This window comes from Necator americanus, chromosome I, assembly GCF_031761385.1.
Source record: "Necator americanus strain Aroian chromosome I, whole genome shotgun sequence".
NCBI classification, from domain to species: Eukaryota; Metazoa; Nematoda; class Chromadorea; order Rhabditida; family Ancylostomatidae; genus Necator; species Necator americanus.
The window spans coordinates 28349860-28360981 of NC_087371.1; the positions used below are offsets into that span (position 1 = coordinate 28349860).

The 11122-nt window shown below is 47.8% G+C and overlaps 3 protein-coding genes across 3 annotated transcripts in view; 2 read left to right on the forward strand and 1 right to left on the reverse strand.

The window, feature by feature from the left end:
- Positions 1-1832, forward strand: part of RB195_007126 (uncharacterized protein) — a gene marked incomplete at both ends in the record, with an annotated part of 37433 nt that extends 35601 nt beyond the window's left edge. The window contains one exon of the mRNA XM_064180590.1: positions 1762-1832. Coding sequence (XP_064037451.1) covers positions 1762-1832 — 71 coding nt within the window. The remainder of the gene's footprint in view (positions 1-1761) is intronic.
- On the forward strand, positions 141-4557 carry RB195_007127 (uncharacterized protein; the record flags this gene model as incomplete). The annotated part of the gene is made up of 2 exons (XM_064180591.1): positions 1860-3725; positions 3853-4557. The coding sequence occupies 2 exons, from the start codon at positions 1860-1862 to the stop codon at positions 4555-4557; spliced, it is 2571 nt and encodes an 856-aa protein (XP_064037452.1).
- Positions 4558-10386: 5829 nt separating this feature from the next.
- RB195_007128 (uncharacterized protein) lies at positions 10387-10743 on the reverse strand (the record flags this gene model as incomplete). Its single annotated transcript, XM_064180592.1, has 1 exon — positions 10387-10743. One exon carries the CDS (start codon positions 10741-10743, stop codon positions 10387-10389), a length of 357 nt encoding a protein of 118 aa, XP_064037453.1.
- Between the last annotated feature and the right edge of the window lie 379 nt (positions 10744-11122).

An 11122-nucleotide genomic window follows, 5' to 3' on the forward strand; every position in this document is an offset into this window, starting at 1 on the left:
TGGTCACAGTTGCTCCATTTGCGTTTATATCAAAGTGAAGTGTCTTAATTATTTATTACTGTTGAGTTTTATGTATTTGCCGCGCCCGTTGAGCGGGATTTTCGTTTAAATATTTTCATTTTGATTTCTTATGAATTCTTATGTTGATAGATTTTAATAAAGACTGTAACTTTTTTTTTGTAATTTTTGTTGGATTAGAATGTTACCAATCTGAACGTCCGGCATTAGCCGGACATCAGACTTCTTGTGGTGCATGTTTCGTTCGTCTTAAAGGATTTGTAGAAATTAAATGTGGAGACATTTTCCGTAAAATTAAATATGTAAATTTTTCCAGTCGTCATTCCTCCGTTCTTTTTTTTTCTGGAAATTTTGGAACATTCATGAAATGATGATGAATTAAAGTGATAATTTCATAGTTCTCTATCTAAAAGCATCAACACTATAATTGAAGAGTATTCAGAGTTGATTTTACACCCCATAAAAATTCCTTCGATACCATTTTTTGTGGGAACATGATTCGAGACAGGAGTTTTTCATCTTTTTCTTCTGAACAATTAGCCCAGAGCCCAGAAAGCCCAGATGAACACGAAATGATATCAACGTCATCATCGTAATGATAAAGATAACGTCCCACATCAGATCATGTAAACTGCTGGCTAGTATTCAAGCAGCCTCTTGCATTCGCGTTTCCAATTTATAAAGAAAAGATGTTATCCTAATGAGGCGGTAGGAATAGACATGCAGTGGAGTAAAGAGGGGAGAAAAGTAGCAAAGCAGCCATAAAATAGATCGACACGGTTTCGTTCAACCCCTGATAAATTCATTTGGAGTTGTTGCGCTGCATAACTGCACCACTAAGGATAAATTCGACGATGGAGCCATTCAAACCATTAGCGCTGTTTTCTGGCACCGGCGCACAAAACACAAGATGCCGTCAGGACAAGACGTCGACGTCATCCCACCCTTCTTAATGGACCAGGCGCAGCAAAGCTACGCCATAGAGCCGTTGCACACTCTCATACTAACCACTAGACCACAACGGATATGGCAGGAATTATCCGCAGCGTAGCTATGATTCACCACTCAATCCTGTCCCAATCTCTTCGTCGTCGCAGTTGTTCCCGCTGAACAAAACTCATTCCGTTGCCGGGAATCGAACCCGGGCCTTACGGGTGAGAGCCGTAAATCCTAACCACTAGACCACAACGGACATGGCAGGAATTATCCGCAGCGTAGCTATGATTTACCACTCAATCCTGTCCCATTCTCTTCGTCGTGGCAGTTGTTCCCGCTGAACAAAACTCATTCCGTTGCCGGGAATCGAACCCGGGCCTTACGGGTGAGAGCCGTAAATCCTAACCACTAGACCACAACGGACATGGCAGCTATAATCCGCAGATTAACAATGCAGTTAGGACTGAATCCTGTCCCAATCATTGGGAGCGTTTTATATCACGGCCAAAAGTCCTATCATGAATCGTAAAGAAGAATGCATCGCTGTGACCAACGAGCTGGCGCCATATCAGGACCTTTGCGGGTTTTGACCTACGGGGTCAGAGGCGGGAGCATCGTTACTAGTTAATACTAGCGGCGCAACTCTCACAACTGGTGGTCCGCTAACATCACGATTTCGTGGCTATCAAGGTGAACGCTGGTCTGCTTTTCTGACGTTGCTTTTAAATAATCTGTTTGCTAAATCATATCTTGTGGGATGACGAGGCGTTTGAGAGAATAGATTACACGTGTCTTTGATTTTTCCAGGCTCTGAAGAAGGTGACGACGCCGAAACGTTAGCCAGAATGAAGATCAATAATAATCTTGGTTCAGCTTAAGAAAGTAGTACACAATCAAAATCTACGATGCCAAGATTCAAAGAAGGTCGAACTTGGAACTTACTCAACGACGTACCAGCAAACTTCGTTCGACTCGTGAAAGAAGTCCTTTCGTTAGGACAGAAGATCGTCTCAGAAAGGCAAGCCATCCACTTCCTCCGCCGATGTTTACGATGTCACGTGATACCTAACTTTATCACAAAGAAACACCTACACGAAACATGCGGACTCGGAAAAGAAAGCCGGCAACTGCAAGAGATCGAAACCCGCATCTTGAGAGCGGCATTGAAGACCAAACAAGACCATATGTTTTCTATGCTGACCAAATGTGTGTTCAAAGAACAGTGTTGTCAACGCTTGGTGCCGGACGTTCTTTGGAGGAGAATCGTGGGTGAGTCAAAGAACATATGTGATTCTATTCGCTCCAAGGCCAAGTCAAGGCTGCAGGAGAAATTTGGCAAACTGCTAGATCATAGGCAAGGTCAGAGATCGCAGTTATCAGTCAGCACTAACCATTCGAGCCCAAACCACCAAAACTCGAACACCGCGCCAGAAAATGCACCCTTTCCACCTCGTGTGTCACTTATAGGTGATGTATTTCTTTCTAAGAATGCGCTTTCAGTTTTGGACTTAGGCCCCAGTTTCGCTCCATCTCAATCAATACGCCCCGTGATATCGCGCAAGATAGTGGGCAGCCTGCAATTGGTTCATGAACGTCTGCGATTGAGAGTTAAAGAGGAAGAGCAAGACAGAGTGCAAGAAACCTCTAGAGTTCGAGTTTCCCCTCCTATCCCTTTTCCTACATTAGTGTACAAGCCACAGGAGGCAAATTCGGTGGTAGACACTAAGTTTCGCTTATTTGCTACTTCGGTTTTCTCAATTCTCTCCCGGTACTCATACAAACGCGCTTTTGAAAATCTAACACCCACACAACGCAAAGGTTTGTGCGAACTACGTGACATCTGCGCTGAGGGGAAGATCAAAATCTCGGTCAGTGATAAAGGAGGAGAATTTGTAGTGATTTCAAGTGAACTGGACAGGGCTATAACAAAACTTCACCTTACGGACGATAGTCTATACCATCCTTCATCGGTACATGAATTTGGCAGACAATATCGCCGCCTGAATAGGATATGGATAGAGACCGCAAAATCAGTAGGCTTACCAAAAACAACTATCACGCGTCTAAAATGTGATCGGCCCACCTGCCCGGTCCTTTATGTCCTCATCAAGACCCACAAGCTTTCCGCTGCCGAATTTAGTTCAAACAACCCAGGGGATTTCAAGGTTAGACCTATCATTAGCAATATTGGAGGTCCCACCGACAGAATATCCTGGTTCCTTAACACTATTCTCAGCCAGCTACTCCAGTACGTTCCAGCTCATCTCTCAAACACAAAAATGTTCATAGAGCACCTCCGCAAAGCGCGCCTTGATGGAGATTGTGTCATCGAATCTTTCGATGTCACTTCGCTCTACACCAACGTCTCCATCGATGCTGCACTACAAGCAACATCAGAGCTGCTTCTCGAACACCAGGGAACTCTTAACATGTATGGTTTTGCGATACAGCAAATAATGATGCTGCTGAACGAATGTTTGAGATGTTCCGTATTTCGCTGGTCTGGGCAATACTATAGGCAGATTAGGGGCATGGCCATGGGACAAAGACTTGCGCCTACATTAGCCGTTGCTTTCATGTCTAAAGTGGAAAAACCCCTACTGGAACGCAAACCGTTATTGTACTGCCGATACATAGATGATTGTTGCATTGTATGTCCAACACAAGCTGAAATGGACTCTTGCTACGATCTCTTAAATAAACAATCCCAGTACATAAAGTTCACGAGGGAAAAACGTAAAGACAACTGGCTGTCGTTTCTCAATGTCCAGGTTCATTTGTGTAGGGGAAATTGGAAAACAAAATGGTATCGAAAACCAAGTTGTAAAAACATTCTGATTCACTACCAATCGGCGCACCCCTGGACCCAAAAAGTCAGTCATTGAAAATATGTTTAAGACAGCGGCAACGGTTTCATCTGAAGCTCAAGGGCGCATTGCCTCCATAAACATGGCTAACCGCATTGCTCAGTCCAATGGGTACCCAGCAAAAGTCTCTCATTCAAATAGGAGCCATGCAACTCAGCGGCGGTGCCACAGGGTAGAACAAGCAACAAAGATCCCTTTCTGCCTTCCTTTTATTTCGGATGACATGAGCAATGCAGTGCGAGCAAGCTTACGACAGGCGGGTCTGCAAGACTCAGTCAGAGTAGTGGACATACCACCTGTAAACCTGAAGCAGCAACTAGTCCGCAATCGCGCATATGACAGACTTTGTGAGACACCGAATTGCATCGTTAGTCCAAACGGGAGGCAGGGTGATTGCGTGGTATCGGGGGTTATCTACCTAATCACCTGTCAGTTATGTGGGGCTGAGTACATTGGCGAAACAGGAAGATCACTATGTATCCGCGTCAAGGAGCACCTAGACGGGCTCGTAAAATCAAAAACATCATCCCCTTTAGGTGCTCATCGCAGACAGTGTCATCACAACACCCCTTTCAAGATAGCTGTCACTATCTTGGCACGCGAATCAGACGTTCTAGCGCGAAAAACATTGGAAGCGTTTTATATCACGGCCAAAAGTCCTATCATGAATCGTAAAGAAGAATGCATCGCTGTGACCAACGAGCTGGCGCCATATCAGGACCTTGGCGGGTTTTGACATACGGGGTCAGAGGCGGGGGCATCGTTACTAGTTAATACTAGCGGCGCAACTCTCACAACTGGTGGTTCGCTAACATCACGATTTCGTAGCTATCAAGGTGAGCGCTGGTCTGCTTTTCTGACGTTGCTTTTAAATAATCTGTTTGCTAAATCATATCTTGTGGGTTGACGAGGCGTTTGAGAGAGTAGATTACACGTGTCTTTGATTTTTCCAGGCTCTGAAGAAGGCGACGACGCCGAAACGTTAGCCAGAATAAAGATCAATAACAATCTTGGTTCAGCTTAAGAAAGTAGTACACTGTCCCAATCCCTTCGTCGTGGTAGTTGTTCCCGCTGAACAAAACTCATTCCGTTGCCGGGAATCGAACCCGGGCCTTACGGGTGAGAGCCGTAAATCCTAACCACTAGACCACAACGGACATGGCAGGAATTATCCGCAGCGTAGCTATGATTCACCACTCAATCCTGTCCCAATCCCTTCGTCGTGGTAGTTGTTCCCGCTGAACAAAATTCATTCCGTTGCCGGGAATCGAACCCGGCCCTTACGGGTGAGAGCCGTAAATCCTAACCACTAGACCACAACGGACATGGCCGGAATTATCCGCAGATTAACAATGCAGTTAGGACTGAATCCTGTCCCAATCCCTTCGTCGTGGTAGTTGTTCCCGCTGAACAAAACTCATTCCGTTGCCGGGAATCGAACCCGGGCCTTACGGGTGAGAGCCGTAAATCCTAACCACTAGACCACAACGGACATGGCAGGAATTATCCGCAGATTAACAATGCAGTTAGGACTGAATCCTGTCCAATCCCTTCGTCGTGGTAGTTGTTCCCGCTGAACAAAACTCATTCCGTTGCCGGGAATCGAACCCGGGCCTTACGGGTGAGAGCCGTAAATCCTAACCACTAGACCACAACGGACATGGCCGGAATTATCCGCAGATTAACAATGCAGTTAGGACTGAATCCTGTCCCAATCCCTTCGTCGTGGTAGTTGTTCCCGCTGAACAAAACTCATTCCGTTGCCGGGAATCGAACCCGGGCCTTACGGGTGAGAGCCGTAAATCCTAACCACTAGACCACAACGGACATGGCCGGAATTATCCGCAGATTAACAATGCAGTTAGGACTGAATCCTGTCCCAATCCCTTCGTCGTGGTAGTTGTTCCCGCTGAACAAAACTCATTCCGTTGCCGGGAATCGAACCCGGGCCTTACGGGTGAGAGCCGTAAATCCTAACCACTAGACCACAACGGACATGGCCGGAATTATCCGCAGATTAACAATGCAGTTAGGACTGAATCCTGTCCCAATCCCTTCGTCGTGGTAGTTGTTCCCGCTGAACAAAACTCATTCCGTTGCCGGGAATCGAACCCGGGCCTTACGGGTGAGAGCCGTAAATCCTAACCACTAGACCACAACGGACATGGCAAGAAGTATCCGCAGCGTAGCTATGATTTACCACTCAATCCTGTCCCAATCTCTTCGTCGTGGTAGTTGTTCCCGCTGAACAAAACTCATTCCGTTGCCGGAATCGAACCCGGGCCTTCTGAGAGCCGTAAATCCTAACCACTAGACCACAACGGACATGGCAGGAATTATCCGCAGCGTAGCAATGCATTTAGCACTGAATCCTGTCCCAATCTCTTCGTCGTGGTAGTTGTTCCCGCTGAACAAAACTCATTCCGTTGCCGGGAATCGAACCCGGGCCTTACGGGTGAGAGCCGTAAATCCTAACCACTAGACCACAACGGACATGGCAGGAATTATCCGCAGCTTATCAATGCAGTTAGGACTGAATCCTGTCCCAATCTCTTCGTCGTGGTAGTTGTTCCCGCTGAACAAAACTCCCCCCCTGAACAAAACTCATTCCGTTGCCGGGAATCGAACCCGGGCCTTACGGGTGAGAGCCGTAAATCCTAACCACTAGACCACAACGGACATGGCGGACCTATTATCCGCAGATTAACAATGCAGTTAGGACTGAATCCTGTCCCAATCCCTTCGTCGTGGTAGTTGTTCCCGCTGAACAAAACTCATTCCGTTGCCGGGAATCGAACCCGGGCCTTACGGGTGAGAGCCGTAAATCCTAACCACTAGACCACAACGGACATGGCAGGAATTATCCGCAGCGTAGCTATTGATTTACCACTCAATCCTGTCCCAATCTCTTCGTCGTGGTAGTTGTTCCCGCTGAACAAAACTCATTCCGTTGCCGGGAATCGAACCCGGGCCTTACGGGTGAGAGCCGTAAATCCTAACCACTAGACCACAACGGACATGGCAAGAAGTATCCGCAGCGTAGCTATGATTTACCACTCAATCCTGTCCCAATCTCTTCGTCGTGGTAGTTGTTCCCGCTGAACAAAACTCATTCCGTTGCCGGGAATCGAACCCGGGCCTTACGGGTGAGAGCCGTAAATCCTAACCACTAGACCACAACGGACATGGCAAGAAATTATCCGCAGATTAACAATGCAGTTAGGACTGAATCTAATCCTGTCCCAATCTCTTCGTCGTGGTAGTTGTTCCCGCTGAACAAAACTCATTCCGTTGCCGGGAATCGAACCCGGGCCTTACGGGTGAGAGCCGTAAATCCTAACCACTAGACCACAACGGACATGCGAACTATCATCCGCAGATTAACAATGCAGTTAGAACTGAATCCTATTCCAATCTCTTCGTCGTGGTAGTTGTTCCCGCTGAACAAAACTCATTCCGTTGCCGGGAATCGAACCCGGGCCTTACGGGTGAGAGCCGTAAATCCTAACCACTAGACCACAACGGACATGGCAGGAATTATCCGCAGATTAACAATGCAGTTAGAACTGAATCCTGTCCCAATCCCTTCGTCGTGGTAGTTGTTCCCGCTGAACAAAACTCATTCCGTTGCCGGGAATCGAACCCGGGCCTTACGGGTGAGAGCCGTAAATCCTAACCACTAGACCACAACGGACATGGCCGGAATTATCCGCAGATTAACAATGCAGTTAGGACTGAATCCTGTCCCAATCCCTTCGTCGTGGTAGTTGTTCCCGCTGAACAAAACTCATTCCGTTGCCGGGAATCGAACCCGGGCCTTACGGGTGAGAGCCGTAAATCCTAACCACTAGACCACAACGGACATGGCAGGAATTATCCGCAGCGTAGCTATGATTTACCACTCAATCCTGTCCCAATCCCTTCGTCGTGGTAGTTGTTCCCGCTGAACAAAACTCATTCCGTTGCCGGGAATCGAACCCGGGCCTTACGGGTGAGAGCCGTAAATCCTAACCACTAGACCACAACGGACATGGCCGGATATTATCCGCAGATTAACAATGCAGTTAGGACTGAATCCTGTCCCAATCCCTTCGTCGTGGTAGTTGTTCCCGCTGAACAAAACTCATTCCGTTGCCGGGAATCGAACCCGGGCCTTACGGGTGAGAGCCGTAAATCCTAACCACTAGACCACAACGGACATGGCAGGAATTATCCGCAGATTAACAATGCAGTTAGCACTGAATCCTGTCCCAATCCCTTCGTCGTGGTAGTTGTTCCCGCTGAACAAAACTCATTCCGTTGCCGGGAATCGAACCCGGGCCTTACGGGTGAGAGCCGTAAATCCTAACCACTAGACCACAACGGACATGGCAGGAATTATCCGCAGATTAACAATGCAGTTAGCACTGAATCCTGTCCCAATCCCTTCGTCGTGGTAGTTGTTCCCGCTGAACAAAACTCATTCCGTTGCCGGGAATCGAACCCGGGCCTTACGGGTGAGAGCCGTAAATCCTAACCACTAGACCACAACGGACATGGCAGGAATTATCCGCAGATTAACAATGCAGTTAGAACTCAATCCTGTCCCAATCTCTTCGTCGTGGTAGTTGTTCCCGCTGAACAAAACTCATTCCGTTGCCGGGAATCGAACCCGGGCCTTACGGGTGAGAGCCGTAAATCCTAACCACTAGACCACAACGGACATGGCCGGAATTATCCATTTAACAATGCAGTTAGATGAATCGTAGCTATGATTTACCACTCAATCCTGCCAATCCTATTCCAATCCCTTCGTCGTGGTAGTTGTTCCCGCTGAACAAAACTCATTCCGTTGCCGGGAATCGAACCCGGGCCTTACGGGTGAGAGCCGTAAATCCTAACCACTAGACCACAACGGACATGGCAGGAATTATCCGCAGATTAACAATGCAGTTAGTACTGAATCCTGTCCCAATCCCTTCGTCGTGGTAGTTGTTCCCGCTGAACAAAACTCATTCCGTTGCCGGGAATCGAACCCGGGCCTTACGGGTGAGAGCCGTAAATCCTAACCACTAGACCACAACGGACATGGCAGGAATTATCCGCAGGTGATTAATCTATGGTCCCAATCTCTTCGTCGTGGTAGTTGTTCCCGCTGAACAAAACTCATTCCGTTGCCGGGAATCGAACCCGTTACGGGTGAGAGCCGTAAATCCTAACCACTAGACCACAACACATGGCAGGAATATCCGCAGATTAACAATGCAGTTACGACTGAATCCTGTCCCAATCCCTTCGTCGTGGTAGTTGTTCCCGCTGAACAAAACTCATTCCGTTGCCGGGAATCGAACCCGGGCCTTACGGGTGAGAGCCGTAAATCCTAACCACTAGACCACAACGGACATGGCAGGAATTATCCGCAGCGTAGCTATGATTTACCACTCAATCCTGTCCCAATCTCTTCGTCGTGGTAGTTGTTCCCGCTGAACAAAACTCATTCCGTTGCCGGGAATCGAACCCGGGCCTTACGGGTGAGAGCCGTAAATCCTAACCACTAGACCACAACGGACATGGCAGGAATTATCCGCAGATTAACAATGCATTTACCACTCAATCCTGTCCCAATCTCTTCGTCGTGGTAGTTGTTCCCGCTGAACAAAACTCATTCCGTTGCCGGGAATCGAACCCGGGCCTTACGGGTGAGAGCCGTAAATCCTAACCACTAGACCACAACGGACATGGCCGGAATTATCCGCAGATTAACAATGCAGTTAGAACTGAATCCTATTCCAATCTCTTCGTCGTGGTAGTTGTTCCCGCTGAACAAAACTCATTCCGTTGCCGGGAATCGAACCCGGGCCTTACGGGTGAGAGCCGTAAATCCTAACCACTAGACCACAACGGACATGGCAGGAATTATCCGCAGCGTAGCTATGATTCACCACTCAATCCTGCCCCAATCTCTTCGTCGTGGTAGTTGTTCCCGCTGAACAAAACTCATTCCGTTGCCGGGAATCGAACCCGGGCCTTACGGGTGAGAGCCGTAAATCCTAACCACTAGACCACAACGGACATGGCAGGAATTATCCGCAGATTAACAATGCAGTTAGAACTGAATCCTATTCCAATCTCTTCGTCGTGGTAGTTGTTCCCGCTGAACAAAACTCATTCCGTTGCCGGGAATCGAACCCGGGCCTTACGGGTGAGAGCCGTAAATCCTAACCACTAGACCACAACGGACATGCGAACTATCATCCGCAGATTAACAATGCAGTTAGAACTGAATCCTATTCCAATCTCTTCGTCGTGGTAGTTGTTCCCGCTGAACAAAACTCATTCCGTTGCCGGGAATCGAACCCGGGCCTTACGGGTGAGAGCCGTAAATCCTAACCACTAGACCACAACGGACATGGCAGGAATTATCCGCAGCGTAGCTATGATTCACCACTCAATCCTGCCCCAATCTCTTCGTCGTGGTAGTTGTTCCCGCTGAACAAAACTCATTCCGTTGCCGGGAATCGAACCCGGGCCTTACGGGTGAGAGCCGTAAATCCTAACCACTAGACCACAACGGACATGGCAGGAATTATCCGCAGATTAACAATGCAGTTAGGACTGAATCCTGTCCCAATCCCTTCGTCGTGGTAGTTGTTCCCGCTGAACAAAACTCATTCCGTTGCCGGGAATCGAACCCGGGCCTTACGGGTGAGAGCCGTAAATCCTTACCACTAGACCACAACGGACATGGCAGCTGTAATCCGCGAATGGGTATGGAATCCTCAATTGCAACTTTCCGTTTCGGTGTGATGAACACTCGGACATCGTCAACCTGAGTGTTGTCGAGTGGTTCTGCATCGATAGGCAGATCATCAAGGACGCGAGGTATCGCAAACTGTGGGAACCGGGAGGAATGAATGAATTCTGTGCAAGGCATCGTTACCATTCGAGAAGGATGCCTAGCACAATGTTCAGGAAGGACACTCCTCTGCGAATATGCTGATTAGTGTACCAGCGGTAATACCTGACCTCTGATTAGGTCAAATAAATCAGTTCATATCTATTTGGAGGCTATAGTAATTGGGTTATGTGTTCATGCTCACTTCTAGCGTCTTTTCTCCTATTCAAACCTCGAGCAGTTGGCTCCCTGCTAATACTCTGAAAATACTTTTGAATCGAACACGAACATGAGATACTGATCGAAACAGATTTCCTGGTCTTATGACGGTATTCCCGTAAAGGAAAGTTGGAATCAAAATTGCTCTCACTTTCCTCGATATCACCCTGAGTAATTAGTAGGACTTAATACTTTCCCGTCTTGAAAA